Source organism: Orcinus orca, chromosome 14, assembly GCF_937001465.1.
Source record: "Orcinus orca chromosome 14, mOrcOrc1.1, whole genome shotgun sequence".
NCBI classification, from domain to species: Eukaryota; Metazoa; Chordata; class Mammalia; order Artiodactyla; family Delphinidae; genus Orcinus; species Orcinus orca.
This window is the reverse complement of record NC_064572.1, coordinates 76,878,424-76,896,347: the sequence shown is the minus strand read 5'-3', so window position 1 is coordinate 76,896,347 and position 17,924 is coordinate 76,878,424. Positions and strand designations below refer to the sequence as shown.

The window sequence follows — 17,924 nt, the reverse complement described above, 5'->3', positions numbered from 1 at the left end:
CATTGTTTCAGTCTGAAGGTCAACAGGCCAGGAAGAGGCAGTGTTTCAGTTTGAGTCAAAAGCAGGACAGAGCAGATGTCCTAGTTTCAAGGCAGTCAGGCAGGAGGAATTTTCTTTTACTTGGGGGAGGGTCACCTTTTGTTGTATTCAGGCCTTCAACTGATTGAGGGAGGCCCATCCCACATTAGGGAGGACAGTCACTCAGGCTACCAGTTTAAATGTTAATCTCATCCAGAACCCTCAAAGAAATACCTAGAATAATGTTGGACCATTTATCTGAGTACCCCATGACCCAGTCAAGCTGACTCATAAATTAACCCTCACAGTGGGTGTGAAGAACACTTGAAGAATTTCAAGGTGAATATTTTCCACCTGGGGCAGTTTTAGCCAGAGGTTTGGATGATTGGTCCCAGATGTCTTGTCCTGGTCTTCTCATCTGTCCTGTGAAACTCACACTATCTATTGATATTTTCTCTTTAGTCTAAGCAACATCTTGACAGTTCTTTTTAATATTACAGATGATTTTCCTGTGGACACGGTATCAGTCTTCAACTTATACTTCAGAACATTTAAAGCTAGCACTTTCTCTTATCTACTTAGGTGGTTTGCAGTGTTGGACATATATTCTTAGTTCATTTATGTAAATACATACAACTGTTCTGAGCAGTACAAATAACTTCTTGCTTTGTAATCTTTGTGTACAATAATACACATTCTCAAAACTTCCCCTCAGAACCAGAGATGGGATCATTACAGAATGAGGAGAGGCCTCTGATTAGTGAGAGCCCTCCCCAAACCCCACCCTTCTATGGAATGTTAACAAGTAGACATTGAATATTGTGTCTTCAGTTGACAGAATGGAAAAAATAAAGTTTGCATCATTTAATTCCCTCACCTTATGGATTAAAATGTACTTGTTTTAAAGTTCTGTGTAAATTAGAAGTTTTGTGAAAATAATTTAATTACATTTTGGGCCACTATGAGCCCAAAGAAGACAAACTAGATGAAGTTAAAAGCTCAGTGACCGATTGTTTCCCAGTTGGTAAGTCCTGGAAACTTCACAGGGTAGAGTAGGATGTAGCACTTTCTTTATGCTATGCTTTGTGGGAGATTGTTCAGTATGTGTGAGAATTTTAAGAAAAGGCAGTTAGGGAGGGGATTAATAATATAACCAAAGACAGAAGTAAGAAGTGAAAAAAAAAACCTAAAAATGATAGTGGTTAAGGAACATCACGTTGTTCTGTCCTCAGAGCAAATAGTACTGTGTATCCAGTTGCCCCTTTTTCTGCAGGCAGCATTATGCCTCTCTTCCCAGTTTGTCTTCCTCAGGACTGTATTTTGTCAAATCCAGTTTACCACACTGAGGACATTCATAATGTAGTTGAAAGAATTTCAGAGTTCTTGATTCATTTTTTTTTTTTTGGTGGGGGTGATAATATATATGTAGAAGTGTACACAAACTTATGTACAGTTTAAAATAATATAAAATGAGTATCCACGTAATCACCATCAAAATCAAGAAATAGAACAATGCTAGTACCCTCAAGTCCTATCCTTTTATCCTTTTCTTAAAGAAAAGGGTTTTTTTGCCTATATACATATCCCTAAACTACTGTAAATACATATACGGTCTGTTTATGACTTTATATAATTGGAATTGTAGTGTATTCCTTTGTGTCTTTTTCTTTTCACTTTATATTATTTTGTAAGATTCATCCATATTATTTTATGTAGCCAAAGTTCATTCATATTCATTGATACGTAACCCACTTTATGAATGTCCCAAAATGTGTTTATCCATTGTAATACTGATAGACATTTGAGTCATTCCCAGTTCAGGGAAGTTATGGAAATTCTACATGAACATTCCTGTACATGCTTCCTGGTACACAAGTGCTTGTATTTCTGTAATATATATGGAAGTTGAATCACTGGCTCATAGGATATGTCTATTTTCATGCTGAACAGTTTTCTAAAGTGGTGCTATCAATTTATACATCTTCAGTTTGAGAATTCCTGTTACTCCACAAACCTACCAACACTTGATATTATCAGACTTAAAATTTCTTGCCTATTTGATGAGTGTGTAGTAAAACCTCAATGTGGCTTTTATTTGTGATTTCCTAATAACTAAAGAAGTCAAGAACCTGTTCGTTTGTGTGCTGGAAATTTGGACATCCTTTTTTATGGGGTTTCTTGGTTTTGTCCTTTTTTTCTGTTGGGCGTGTGCTTTTTCTCATTGATTTGTAGAGTTTCTTTTTATTCTTTATGATGTCTTTTAATATATGAGGTTTTAAATTTTCATGTCAAATTTATCATGATTTGGATTTTACACAGATTTTAGAAACATGGACCAGAGAGACAGTGGTCTGAATATATGTTATCCCTGAAGTATCTGGTCTATGTTGTGCAGATTCAGATGTTTTTATGCCCATATTTCGCAAATAGATATTTACCAAAACATCCCCTAATTCTTTTGTCCTTCCCTCTCCCTCAAATGTATTACATAGATAGCTGTTTCTGAATTTTAAATATGGATATTGAAAGGTTTTCTCTATCTATTTTACTTTGCAGATGTCTCTGCATAAAATTAGTAATAGTGTTAGCAGCCCCCTTCTCCCAGTAACTAGTTTGGTTTTTACACAGTAAAGGGGTGAGACATCTTTCTCTTTCTTAAAAATTTAACAGTTTATTAAAGTGGAAAGTAGGCTACTTAAATTCCAGTTATATATTCATGCACTTAGAGAAGAGTTGGATTTTAACTGATTACTTAGAATCTATACATTTTATTTCTTGGATCATAAGGCATCCACCAATCCTGTTGATCTTTTTCTTTCTCCTAAAGATCCCTCATGTCCATGATCCGGAAGCGATCCCACCCCAGTGGCAGTGGTGCTAAGAAAGAAAAGGCAGCTCAACCAGAAACAGGTAATTCTCACCCCACCCCTTTGGTTAACTTTTTGTTGGTGGTGTACAGTTTTTCAACAGTAGACATACTTGTTAGCTCTTTGACTATGAACAGATTGTTGGGGAGAAATGTGAACTTAACAGCTAGAAGAATGAACCAAAGAACAGTCATTGTCTTCACGTAGCTTACTGTCTAGAGCGGGTAAACATTCACACATATCACTGTAATGCAAGGGATGCTGGGAAATGTGTTTTCATTAAGGGGTGAGGTACTTTGGGGTGTAAAAGAAAGAGAGGAAGTAATTCCAAATGAGGATTTGGGGAAAGGTCTTAAAAATATATATATATATAGGCTGTATTTTCTGTGCTATACAATCACCACTCCTTATGTTTATTTTTTTAAATTAGTTAATTAATGAATTTTTGGCTGTGTTGGGTCTTCGTTGCTGTGCGCAGGCTTTCTCTAGTTGAGGTGAGCAGGGGCTACTCTTCGTTGTGGTACACAAGCTTCTCATTGCAATGACTTCTTCTGTTGCGAAGCACGGGCTCTAGGTGCTCGGGCTTCAGTAGTTGTGGCACGTGGGCTCAGTAGTTGCAGCACGTGGGCTCAGTAACTGCGGCTCCTGGGCTCTAGAGCACAGGCTCAGCAGTTGTGGCGCATGGGCTTAGTTGCTCCTCGGCATATGGGATCTTCCCGGATGAGGGATCGAATCCGTGAACCCTGCACTGGCAGGTGGGCTCTTAACCACCGCGCCACCAGGGAAGTCCTGGGGAAAGGCTTTTTAGAGTTGATAGCAATGAACTGAGACTTTGTCAAGCACTTTCTGTGTTCTCTCCAGTGCTTTGTACTGGAGATACAAGACATAAAGTCACATTTGAGTGGGGCAGATAGGAAGTAAACACGTAATTACCAGTGCAATATATAATTATTTAAATACATTTTTTTGATCAGTACTGTGGAGGAGTGGTTATCAGTACTGATCTAAGAGATTATGGAGGTGGACTACTGATGTCAGCAAGTGATATTTAAGCTGAGTAGTTGTGGATTTCGAAGGTCAGGGTATATATGGTAAAATAGATCACATAGAAGGGCAACAATTCAAAGGTGCAGAGTGGGGAAGGAGCTTGGCATATTAGGAAACTGAAAGAAAGTTGATATTACTAGAACATGGGGTGCAAGAGAGGAAGTCTACTAGGTAGACAGGAGCCAGATTCTAGAGGCGGTGGTCAAGATTTTGATATTTATCCTAAGGGCAGTAGAAGTTTAAGTAGGAGTGTAACATGATGAGATTTGTCCTTTGTAAAAAATTACACTGGCTGCAGTGAGAGAACAGAGAACAGACTGTACAGGAATGAGAGTGGATGAGGGAAGACTGTTGCACTCATTCAGGTGAATGTTGATGGGGCTGAGATGCGGGTGGTAGTAGTAGAGAGAGAAAGAAATGGATAAATTCAGGAGCTGTTTAGGGAGGTAAAATTCACAGGACCCTGTGATTCTTTGGAGAGGGAGAAGCTGAGGATAATAGGAAGAGATGGGGATGGAGAGAGAAGAGGTTTGCTGCTGAGCAGAGGCCCCAGGTGGGTAGGTGCAGAGTCAGTGCACAGAGCTGTGGGCAGTTTGATGTGGACCCACACTGAGAGCAGAAGCTTGAAATGCTGGCCCCAGATCTTGGGCCTTTATGCCTGAGGACCATAGAACCCAAATTAAACTCAGCAGTGTTTGTTCAACCTGTTTTACTTATGGAGCATGGTAGGTTAGCCTGGTTCAAGCCCAAATGGGTGCAAACTTCTTGGCCCCCTTTTCCTGCCTCCGGGTCTCCTTGCCCCGCCCCAGCCATTTTCATACCTCTGCAGTGCCGTGTTCTCAGACGCCAGGTCTCATTATGTTGTCCTACATCTTATCCCATTTCTGTGCTTCTCCCTGCCTCAGAATAGAATCTCAAACCCTGTCTGCTTAGAGGTGGTTCTCTGCCTTTACTCTAGCCTCATTTCTCATTACATCTGTTTCACCTTATGGCTGGCCCCTTACGTCTAAGCCTTCTGTGCATTTGTTCCTGTCTTTCCTCATTCCAGAATTGCCCTCCTGCCCGTCCTCTAGCAAGGTACTGTTCTGATTCCATGTCTCCCATTCAGGTTTCAGCATATTGTCTGGTGTGTTCCCAGTCTCTTCCTCCTCTTCCTTTATTTATGAGTATTAATAATCCAGAATGAATGGCTCATTACTGTGTGTTGCTATAGCAGTTTACTTCAAATTTTGTTACTGTGAGGATTTAATGTCACACCCCCCAGCCTCTGCTCTGGTGTTGGGGTTATTTCCATATCTCTCCTCCGAACAGATTGCAGGCTCTGTGAGGGTTTACTTCTCTCTGCAGCCTCCCACAGCTTTCATGCATATTGAATGAATCAAAGTTTAGACTTGGTCTTTTCTTCTTAGCAAGAACCTTGCAGCACCATTACAAACGAAAGCTGTTTGATTTTATCATCTGTATGAACTGACTTTCTGCCCCTGCCTCCTACAGCCCCTTGTAATGCAGCTAAAAGGCAAATTCTGCTTTGCCAAGGCATTGCAGGATTTCGAAGTCCTGCCTTTGGTGATTTGCAGGGCAGCCCTGCTCTTGGGTTACTGGCTGTTAAGCCTCCCCTGACACTGTAATTAAGATTAAAATTTTGTTTGTTTCGGTCTTGTTTTGGGAAAACTGGTTAAGTCTTAGAGGGTCAAGAAGGCAGTCAGAATAAAATAAATTCCCCTTCTCAGTAAATTACATTATTAGCTTATCAACCTCAACAGCACCCTTAAATTTAAAAAGATGTGTTCTAGAACTTATTAACTCCCAGTATTAGAAACTATGCAGTTTTCCTTATGAAAATGATATTTCATTTACAATTCATGAAATGTGGCAGCATTTTCCCCCTCATCCTTGAGCTATTGAATTGTTACTTTGGGAATCTAAGTAGTTACAGACACAGAAGTTGATCAGGAGATTTTTAAACTGGGGCCGCCCTAAAATCATACCGCCTTAAATGATAGGTACCATAGCCGTACTTTGCTCTGTCTGGCAAGGTAGTTTATAGTGTTTTGTTAATCATTCACACTAAAAAATAGTTGTTGAGTGGATCAACAGCGATTAAAGACATGATGAATGAATGTAGAGCATCAATATTGGGGTCATCTGAGACACTTTGGAGTTTGCATTTATAACATGGGAACCAGTCTTGCTATCACAGTGTTTTCTTATATTAGCATCGTATGATGGCTTTTGCTATACAGTTGGTATGTTTTTCAGAGCTTATGAATGGAGAAACTTTTATTGTTGGGTTATGACTCTTAAAAAGCTTGATTGTAGGGAAGGTCTGTGAAATATTTTAGAAGTAGTTTTAAGATCTAAACACAAGAAATCATTACATACTTTGCAGTTAATAACTCTAATTTTGATAAGAATGCATTTATTGGACAAGTTCTGAGATTTGAGAGGTATGCCTGCTGTTTATCATATATTTAGGTCATTAATTTGTTGATATTTTCTTACCTCAGTTTGCTAATCTGTAGAATGGGAATAATAGTTCCTATTTCATAGAGTTGTTTTGAGAATTATGAGTCTCACAACATGTAAAGCATTTAGAGTAGTGCCCATGACATAGAAAATATTCAGAATGTTACCTAAAAGAAAAAAAAAAAAGGCATGGTACCAGTCACCCTGAAGGGCAGAAGTCCTCATTCAGCAGGCTCTTGTGATCATTGTAGTTAAGGAAATTTTCTTAACTTTATGACTGTAGGTCAAATCCAAACTTATTCAACTATGATATGTTCTTTAGAAATTTCGTGCATCACAGTGCCATAAGATTTTCTTTAATGCCTTTTAAAAAATGTTATTGAAAGAGAAAAGTAAACCTGTGACATTTAAAAATTCATTTTAGTTTCCTCTAGGTAATACCAAAAGGTTTTATTGAGCAATAAGGTGATGGTTTTGTCTGTGGGTCTTTTTTTTTTTTTTGAGGAACTAACTTATTTTTCAAGTGGGTCTTAAAATTTAAGCCTCAATTAATTACATGTAGCTTTCTGATCCAAGACTGACCTGGAAGCACTAACTCAAAGAACATTTGATTTTATTTTCCTGTGGCAGTTCAATAACATTAGACCCCTTGTCTTCCTTTGTCCCTCTTCTTTAATCTCCAGTATCCTGCATATTTCTGTTGTCCCCCTGATTACATGCTTTTGTGAAACAATTACCAACTGCGTGATTGCAGAAAAGAATCACAAAACATACCATGAGCTCTCTGTAGGTGATTCTTGCAGATTTGTTAGAACTGCTTAATAGTTCAGAAGTTCGTATAGATTGCATTTTGCTAGTTCAAAAACAGGGTCGGTGAGAGAGAAAGCTTGTGTAGCTAACCTAGCCATTGCCCTTGTGTTGTGCCTGAGTAGGGAATCTGATAAGAGTGATTTCTTTTCCTTAAGACCAATTAAGCCTTTACGTTTGAAAAAGACTGAGAAAATTTTATGAGCCTGGTTTATAATCTGTACACAATACAGATAGTGGCACTTCTCTGAATTATCACTGTGATTCTGGCAAGCAAAAATAAGAAACTACTTTAAATTCCTGTTGTGTTAGATGCTGCAGCAGACTTGAATGGTGTTGACCATAATTCTCCATCTGTCTGCCTTAATTAGTTTTTGTTTTGTGCATTTAATTGAGTTTTAGTCGTTCCTTACAGAGTGCTAATCTGTTTGTAGGCGATGTTCCTGTTGCCATGCAGCTCTTCCCAAGTCTTACTCAAAATGGCAGCCTTTCTGAAAATCGAATGGGTTTTGAAGATTTTTTTAAATTCCCTGGAATAAATTCCATACCCATACCAGGTGCTTGAATGACAGATCTGTGTCTTATTTCCTCTGATTTTGAAAACGGTCAGCAAAAGTACCATGTAGTGCATAATAGGTATTCAGATATTGAATAAGTGAGTCGGTGAATGAATGAATGAGTGAATCTCTGTTCATAGTAATTTTCTTGTCTGTCCCCTTGTTGAACATGTTTCTGAGCCATCAGCAGAGGTTGCCTTAGAAAATACTGCTTAAGGGCACATAGTTGATCAACCCACAGCTTTGTTGTCTTTTCGTTTATTGGTGGATGAGTTCTGACCTTGGTGCCATGTCTCCCATGTTGCCTCACAAAAGATACTCTTTTGACTTCTGGAACTGAAAAATGCTGTTTGGATATTGAGAAATTTGAATTCCCAGCATTTCAGTGGCTTCTGAGGATGACAACACTATTTGAAATCAGGACTGTATTAGAAAACCTAGGTTATATGATGAATATAGCAGTGATCCCATCACTGTGATGTTGCGGAGTGGAGGATAATGGAGCCTCTGGATTCTCTAAGTTGCTCCCCTCAGCATGTATAAGAGGAATAGCTAACCAGGATTAGAGTGAAGTCTGCCATATTGCAGTAAAAGAAGCCATGATTTCGGCCTCCTTAGCGCAAAGCCTGACACGACTGTGAATTAGCTGGGGGATATAGTTGTGATTGCCTCCATTTAGAAGCCATTCTTTTGAGGTTTAATTGTTTCTGCTCAAATAGTAAAACTATTGATAGCCATTTAAAGCTCGAACTTTAACAAGTCAGTCAGTAGGTAGATGCTTGCTGAATGCCTACCATATGCCTGCCCCACAACGTGGAGTCTGTTGGAGGGTCTTTATGAGATATTTAAACTTGAATGTATTGGATACAGTGAGTTAGCTGGAGGTAAACACAAGATCTAGAGCTGCATTAATGGTGATAAATGTTCCAGAATGATTTGGTGCTTTTGGTTAAGCTGTTGTGCAAGAGACAGATTTCACTCTTCTGACCAACAGGTCTCAGCTCACCTCAGTTGCATTCATCTAGTTGATACATATTTCAAGAGCTTTATTGTTTTTGCAGCCAAAGAGTGTAAAGATTAAACAATAGACAGTTGAAATTTTTTATCACATTTAATTACTTAACTGCAGTCATTTCTGGATGTATGTTTTCTTTTAACATTGACAATTTTAAAAGACTTGAAAAAGGTTTGGTTAAATGTTTCCTTCCCATATGATTCCTAAACAAAAGATGGCAATTTAAAAATAGATTTTATCTATTTGCTGCTCATCTTTTGACTGTGGATTTCTTCCAGGAGGTAAAAAAATCTCTTTGATCTTTTATTTTCAAATGGGCTTTTTGATAGTTATTCCTGCTTTGGTTGGATTTCTTTGACATAGGTTGTACTATAAGTTACAAAAACATCTTTGAGACAAAAGTGAATGGTTATTTGGAGTTAGGTACAAAATTAGGTTTTTAAAGACCTGGAGAAATTCAGGTCTATTATTATGCTGACAAACGGAACAAAATGTACTTTGTTTAACATAGATGAGCCAATACTGATTTCCAGGCTACAAATTAGACCTTAAATTTTATAACTCTTATTTCTCAAAGCAAATCTCTTATTAAAAGATTTTTATTAAAAAAATATTGCTACCTGGGAGCTGTTAACCTTAGTAAATTATTGGTGTTTTGTGACTCTGTCTGAAAAATGACTGTGGTTAATTACATAGTGCAGTCTTTCTAAGTTACCAGAAATAGGAAGTAGTTTTCTTGTAACATAAGATGATTTATGTGTGTGTTCTTTGAATAGCTGAAGAAGTCACAGACCTGAAGAGGCAAGCAGTTGAAGAGATGATGGACAGAATTAAAAAGGGAGTTCATCTCAGACCAGTTAATCAGACAGCTAGACCCAAGGCAAAGGTATGGAATGACTAAATGCTTTTTTCCCCTGATGTTTCTTTTTTTTAACGTAAAATTTTGAAATCTGATGAAAGCTGCATCAGAATTGACTGTCAAATCTTGGGTTAAGTCTAATGTGCCGTAAAAGCCTTTGCTTCATATAAGCACTTTTCAGAAGGACTCTGACCCATAGGAAACCTAGGTCACTACAGAAAGTAAGTCCTGTGGTTGCAGGGTGCTGCCGTCTCCTTGAGAGGGACATTGATATGAACTGTTATACCAAACAAGTAACAATTAGCACGCCCTTTATTTTCATCAATTCCTGGTGCTTGTGTGTAATTCAACAAGTATTTATTGAGTATCTACTATGTGCCAGGTACTGTTTTAGGCACCGGGAGTAAAGCAGTAAACAAGGCACAAAGATCCTTGCCTTCCCAAGGCTTCTGTTTTAGTGCGTGGGGGAGGGGAATCTGAGTGTGGGGATCACATCATATACCGTAGCAGACCTAAGACAACTTTTGAAAAATAGTGAGGTTTATAAGATTGTTTCCATTAATTTCACAGACCTATTCCCGATCACTTCAAGGAGAAACTTGTGTATCTGTATCATCAGCTGTCTTCTAAGCTAGACCACAGTGAGCTCCAGGGTCTGTGGAAGTACCTAGTGTCTAGTTCAGAGCTTTCCCTTCCCCTTGTATATCTGTCCCATTTAAATAGACTCAATAGTAGAGTTTTTGACATTTTTCTTGAAAAATGTTTTTTCCTTCCTCACTCTAATAAGGTAGCAGCAGATTGCTTCTCTTTCTTTTTCCTCTTCCTTTAAACCAAACTTTATGGTCCTTTCTTACTCTCAAGGATGCCCTTCTTCAGCTACTTCAGTGTCCCCGAGTGTCATGACTATTCACTAGAAATTCACCTGGGCTTTTAAAGTTGCCACTTTGTCACAGGCAAACAAGATAACTGGACAAGGCAGGAATGGCCGTGGTGTGGGCTGTCCAGGGAAAGGGGGTTGGGAAGAGGGAACGAGCATTCCATGCCAAGAGAAGATTCACATCTAGGGAAATGGAAGCTTCAGCCAGCTGTGGAGAGTAATTCAGTCTTGTGCTAGAGCTCTGAAAGCAAATGGGCAGAATGTAGAACTGGACGAGAAGCTGAGCGTGTAGATAGTTGGGCACAGCTCTTTCAGTGCCAGTGTCTGATGAGTGAATGAAGAGCACTGTTGTTGGAGTCGGGTCCTTGCACTATCACCCAGCTTCCCGGGCTTCTTCTCCATAAGATACCCTCTCTGGCTCACACGGTTGTTGTTAGGGTCAAATAGAGTAAAATGTGAAACCACTTTAAAATGAAGGGTCTAAGTAGAACCTTAGAAAATAATACATTTTTATGGCTTTCATGTCACAACTAGTTTGGAAAGAATAGCAAAACCAAATTATTACTAGAGAAAAATGCAGTGTCGTAAAAGAAACAAAATTAGTTTAGAAAGAAAAATGTTGAAAACTTCTTAAATCGTAAGTGTTCTGTATGTACTTTCATTTTCGTTATATCACTTTGTCCTTTTTCTTTCTTGCCGTGACTCTTTCAACAGTTACACATTATTTAATGTCAGTTCAAAATCTGGAGGACAGCTGAACAAGGATCAGTGGACAACTGTTTTGTTTTGGGTTTTTTTGCTCTTAATCATTAAAACTGTGTAGATATAGTGGTGAATGACCTGGTCAGTAACCTTTAAAACAAATGGTCACTGCATGCCTCAATGCAGACTTCTTCCCCCAGTACCATCAGTACTTTCCTGAAATGTCACCAGTTATGAGAGTATGCAGTCCAGGCTTTGAAAAGGCTTGTGCAGTCAGAGGGCAACTTGAGTGGCATAGCAGCACTTTTGAGTATGCCTTTAGGCAGGGTGTTTGTTCAGAAGTCGTAACATGTCACCGAACAGCTTACCTACAGAAGTCAAGCCTGCCTTGAGAGTACTAATTTAACTGCGTATTACTAAATTCCTTGATGTTGGTGGTGGTGCTGGTGTGGTTAAAATTAGTGTCTTAGAGCTTTTGACTGGCACTTGTGACTGCCACTGATGGCATGTGTATTTCACAGAAAACGGAGGCTATGAAAGTTGAACACCTTAGTTTAATTTGTACATGAGCAGCAAACCTCTCTCTCACTTTTTCTAACTGTACGTTTTTAAAAATTGGAATAGGATCTTATTCTTTTATTATCTTTTGAGAGGAAAGAATTATAGGTTGCCATTAATCACCTCCCATCTCTTGATGAAAGATTAGCCTTGCCTCTTTTCTAGGAATGAGAGGCCTGAGTGATTCCTTTCACTGTGTCTTGTAGGTTTTCTCTTCATCTCCTTTGTGAAAGGAAGTGGTACAGGGAAGATCAGAGGGTTTTTTTTCAGCCATCTTTTCATTGAGGGGTCCACAAAGACTGTGGTATTATGGGGCAGGCAGGTATTACCCAGAATTTCATTTCAAATTATTTTGTTCGTGGTGTAGCCAGATGAGAACTGGGCTTGTAATCGAGACACCTGACTCAAATACAGAATTCCTCAAAGTGTAACTTTCCTCATAAGTAAGATGAAGTACTTGGACTGCACGCCCTCTGAGGTCTTTTACTACTCTGGTAGCTGGTGATGCTAACATTCTCCTGTGATCCCGGTTGTGAAATTCATGAAACTAGACGTGCCAGTCCTCTGTAAGCTGGCCTTGGCCTGGAGCTGACGGAGCTGAGAGGTGCTCTGCCCTGTTGCTTGCTTTCTGCTCTGCACTCCTGCCTTCCTAGTCCTCGTTTGCTGGCTCAAGTCCAGCAATGAGAGTGAAGAAGAGTTTATTGTAAAATGTTCTGAATAATTTGGAATTAAATCTTTGAAATTTAATGTTTACCAGATCTTTTCTACATATGATGATAGTAGGTAAAAAATGATGTGTAGAAGATGGTAGCTTGGCTCTTACCTAATTTTCTATTTAACTGCTCCTTGGGAGCATTAGCATGTCTAATATTTTTTACTAACCGTAAGACATAAACCTAATTTAAAAAATGTAGTCAATATAAGCCACCAACTCTTTGCCATGTAAAAGTCTTTGTTGGGTATCTTAAAACTGAATTACTCAGTCATTTTTCTTCTTTTTTACAATTGTAGCCAGAATCTTCAAAAGGCTCTGAAAGTGCAGTGAATGAACTAAAAGGAATACTGGTAAGAATAGATCTCAGTTTATTATTTAGTTAATGGGAAAATGGAAGAATATTTTAAAAATCTACTGTTATGAATAATTGGTTTTGATATATTTGATTTCCATTTACAGTAAGCCTCATTACTTTTGATAGTTTACTTGACTGTGCTGTGGACTCCTCCATTGGGTGTGTTAATAATGTGTCAGTACTCTGCTGTTTCTATTCTAAAAGAATGGGTACACTTTCCCGCAAATCATTGTTTCCTGTTCTTGTTCTCCAATACTTGTATTACAGCTTGAAGATAAAGTGTCTGGCCAGATGTGAGGATCAGTACATGCTTATATAGTAGATATATTATAAATATAAATATAGTAAATAATGTTATAAGTAAATCTATACATAGATTACAGTAGATTTATTTATAAGTAAATCTACGATAAAGGTAGTAGATAATAGTATATTGTATAGTAGTCTCTCACATGGATAGTGCTTAACTTTGGGGCATGAAAGTGGAATTCTTGGCACCTAAATATAAATCAGAGATTCTCCCCAAATATTTTAGCATCAGAGTCATAGTCTGCTTTTCTCACAGTTTTGAAAAGTCATGATAAATTTGGATAATAGAAGTTCCTTTCTTCATGTTACGAATTTCATTTTCTAAAAGTAATTCACATCCGTTAGAGAACATGCTTAATGCCCATCTCTAGTCATATTTCTTCTTTCCAAAGTATGAGATTTTGCCAACAAAATAAATGAGTACTGCCCTGTCTGACAGTTTCTGTCGGAGACAAATGCCTCACTTAGAAAATGTTTTGGATACTAAGAGCTTTATTCTCAGATCTTGTTACAGTCTCAATACCAGTTATTATGCACAGTAAGTCAACAAACATGGGGGCGGAGGTAGAGCTAATATTCCCATGTTCGTTGTTACTGTGCTAATTATGCATTGCATGCAGACATCCACATAATTGTGGTAAACAAAATTATTTTCATCAAGCATGAAACAGTAGACTTAACTCGGAATGGCTTAATTAGTTTGCTATAGTTTTTAGGTGAGTGGAATTAATACTAAAGAGAGGTATGTAGCACTGGCTAACAGTAGTGGTCTACCTACAGAATAAAGTATTAAAACCATGGAAAAAGTATGTAGTTATTATCTAATGGATTCTTTGGTGAGAAAATTTTGTTATCCAGTGTTCTGTTAAGGAGAATGCCCTATGACAGTCCTTTTTGTTGTCTCTACATTGTAATGCTAATTTTTGTTCATGAAAATGCCCCCAGGGGCATTTGGAGGTTCTAGGGTCATAGTTCTGATCCTCAGTGAAAGAGTAAACTTCACTGTTTGTTTTTTAAGTCAGGTTTATTTGAAAAATCAGACATCTACATGAGATACATATGATATTTGATTACCCAGGTTACCCCACTTGCTGATAATGCTGGTTGGTAGCAAGTTTACTGAAAATCACAGCATTGCTTTTAAAGATCATGTTCACTATACAATCATACTCACTATAGTTTTGTGCCACTTCAAGGAGAGAAATTTGTGAACAGATTTTTGTGGAATAACTTAACAAATTATAAAAATTGTCAAAACATCTTTCTTTTCTTCAAATTGCCCTCATCCTCTTTTGTCCTGGATTTATCATTAGATTTCTCTACTTTACATGGCATTAATGTGTATCACTAATAGCTGTTATTCTTTGCATTAAATTTTTTTAAAGTGGAACTCACGATGCTCTCCCGTACTCTTCTGTGCCAAATGGCAACTTTCCACTACTACCACAGACGTTTCCCTTGAGGGATGATGGATCACTTGTAACTCCCAGTCACTTGGGGCCAATAAACCATACTTCTTTTAGGAGAGAAAGGAAGCCCCTATCAGATGGGACTCTGTTGGTGCTTCTTGCTGGAGTTCAAACTATTAGTATTATCAGAATTTAGTACCCAGCAAAGTACATGACACGAACCTCACAGTTGTGGCATGTGAGAAACAAACATGAAAAGAACATAAAAAGTCTACAGATTGTGTACTGAAGTGGAAAGTGAGCACCTGTACCAAGAGATGCCAAGAAACCAAGAAGCTCTGTGTTCAGTTCTACTGCAAAACAGAAACCAGGAATGAACTCAGTCTGGGGGTGTTTTTACTGCAATGAAAGTGACCTGAGTTGTAAGCCTACTGCTGAAACTTAGCACATGGGTAGAAAACACATCTCGTGTTCGGGGGAGTTGGAAAACCTCACTGTCTTTTGAGTTGTACACTTTTCAGGCCAATTTTTAAAGTCTCAATGTTGACTGAACTTATTCTTCCAAGTCTATTTACACTTAATTTTTAAAGTTGTGTATTTTGTGGATAAAAAATATATAGCTATTTCTCATAGTCACACAAGGGTTTCTTTTTTTTTAGGTTTCGCAAACCTCTTGAGCCACACCAGCCATTTAAAAGCCACTCTAAGTGGAAATGGGCATTTCCAAAGAATAAATCAACAGAAATTAATCAGAAAGTCTCTTCTCAAGTTCAGTTGCCTCTAAATCAAAGAGACAAGAACAACTTTTTAAAAATTCACTTTTAGGTCTTTTTTGAACATCTTCAGTTTTTCAAATTACCCAGGAATTGTTGAATAGTTAATTTTGTTCCCTGACAATTAGAGTTGTTGGTATTATGAACATTTATCTAACATGGGGATTAAGACTGTTAAATGATGAAAGCGGTTTGGAGTAGAAATAGAAATTAGAAAAGTTAAGTTCAAGGTCCAGCCCTATCACTGACTTACTGTGGGACCTGGCCCAAAACGCTGAGGATCACTGATTTATAGGATTCTCTTTTCTGTGAAGTGAAGGAATTGTATGTACCACATGGTGATTTGTGATTTCTCTAATTTTATGATTATAATATAAGTAGATAATTAAGACAGTCTTGGTACTTCATTAGCTGAGCTCCTTTATCACGTCGGTTGAGATCCATACAGAAACCTTTCCTCCATAATTGCCTCCATATTTAAAGTTTGCTCCTATACTAACCTAGTCAACCGCCTTGGTCAGTGAATGGAGAAAAAAATTGGGAATTCAAGGATTAGAACTTGGAAAATGAATTCCTTCAGTATCAGGTGCGATGAGAGGATAGCTCACCACAGTCAGGAGTTTGGGGAAGTAATGCGGTTATCCAAACAAAAATAGAGACTCTTGTGAAAGGTAAATTCTTCAATAAAAGATATCCTTGGAAGGTATATGTGTATGTACATGTACATACACACATACACAGACACATATCTTTTTCTTGAATTAACTCTAGCCATTGGGAAAATCACACAGAATGTCCTTGATGTTCAAACAGTCTGGTAGTTTGAGTGATTTTAGTAAGGGCCATAAGTTTTTCTGTTTACAAATGATAGAACTTTTTAAAAATTATAAACACAAATGATTTGGGAATAGTTTTTCTAATGCATTAAAAAAAATCTATCTGAATTGGTTTTAGTTCTGTTTTCGTTACCTTATCAGTGTTAATCCTACCTTACTATATAACTCTTTGATGAGTGGGTACAGATCTGCATTGTTAACTGTTAAATAAAGAAATCATCTAATTTTTTAAATTATAAAATAAGCTATTATAGTGTTACATGTAATATGATTTTCCTTTAATGTATTTTATGAATTTTTGCAATAAATCCAAAGTAGAAAGAGGTTCTTCCAGGGGGAAAGTATCAGATGCCTGATTAAAATATGAGCCTTAAGAATTTTCCACATCAGTTTTGGTTAGCTAGCTGACAGCAGAGGAATATAATCTCCTAATCTTGTTGGTCAGTTTTCCCAGCAACAGACTGCTTTTCTATAACTTTGTGCAGTTAGGGAGAAAAACACCTTTCTAACCGAACCAACATAATAACCTATATCATGTGAGATTTGTAACTACCTAACTTTACAAGCTACTTTTTTTGTTTTATAGGTTAAAGAAGAAACATGAGTTACCATTTTAGCTAGTAGGATTCTTAGAATCGTTCAGGGAGTTGGCAGGGGCAGGGAGCAGCATTCAGGCAAGCCCATAGTGAGCTGAAGTGACAAAGGCTGGCCTACTTGTTAGCCTGGGTGGACAAAGCCTGCCTTCCGACTCTGGCCTGAAGTCTGGCAAGTTATACCTGACTTGAGGTTCTGATTTTCTCTGATCAAAAGATTGTGGTTCAGCTGGGTTTTTATTCCCCCCTAAGCCTGCGGCACAGCTGAGGAGGGCTCTTTCAAAGAAATAGGGGGCATTTCTTAGAAAAGAAAATGGACCACTTGTAATGGTGGGGTGCTAAATCCTTACCCCTTAAATCTACGAAGAAGTGTGTCACCCAGTGTTCTGTACAAACACTTGGCTGGTAATGGAGATAGAAGACCGTAGCTCTCCCTCCATAACATACTTCCTGGAGGAGCCAGGGCAGGGGAGCACTGCCTGCGTCTTCCTCTGTCCTCTTGAAAGTCAGTACGCCTTTCAGCAGGAGCACAGCTTTATGGCATCTCTTGTTTCCTTCAGTGTCTTCCGGGTGCTGAGTAATCCATTCATTCACTGCCTCCTCTGTTCAGGAGTGTGGGATTACGGCGCCGGCCCTTCCTTGCCTCCCTGTAGACTGTAGCCTTTGCTCTTTCACAGAGAAGCGAGGTGTGCTCAGCGTAGCACCTCCTGGGTTAGGCCGCCGGAGAGCATTATGTGCTTCCTTAGGCAGCACGCCTTGTCACCAGGTGTGCGGCCAGGGTCATTCTCTCTGAAGAATCGGCCACATTTTTCAGTGCCGCAAGGATTTGGGTCAGTAACTCATGGCTGCCATGTCAAGATAACCTTCTAAGGTGAGTTCAGTATATCTGTTTTCTTCTCCACGTGGTCGACCAACACACATCAGAATCTTAATCATCAATGTGCAAGTACCTTCCCACCACTGAATTTCATATAGTTAGCCCATCAAGAGGTATTCTTGTGCTGTTCTTTTGCTACGAAAGCTAACATCTTACATCATCAGTAGCATCTTCTTAAATGATCCAACACTGTGTGTTAAAGATATGCACATGAAAAATACATATATAGCAAATTCATTTTAGTTCCTAATTCCATTCAAATTCTGGTAATGTTTTGGTGGTTT

The 17,924-nt window shown here is 38.4% G+C and overlaps 1 protein-coding gene across 5 annotated transcripts in view; it reads left to right on the top strand.

The window, feature by feature from the left end:
• SHTN1 (shootin 1) overlaps nt 1-17,924 on the top strand; it is a 103,817-nt gene that overhangs the window by 62,411 nt on the left and 23,482 nt on the right. For 4 of the 5 annotated variants that reach the window (XM_033420958.2, XM_004265795.2, XM_004265792.4 and 1 more), the window contains exons 12-14: nt 2,846-2,928; nt 9,554-9,663; nt 12,785-12,838. In XM_033420958.2, coding sequence (XP_033276849.1) covers nt 2,846-2,928; nt 9,554-9,663; nt 12,785-12,838 — 247 coding nt within the window. Of the gene's footprint in view, nt 1-2,845; nt 2,929-9,553; nt 9,664-12,784; nt 12,839-15,220; nt 17,892-17,924 lie in introns of those variants that run through there. The other variant, XM_033420959.2, reaches the window with a different exon arrangement.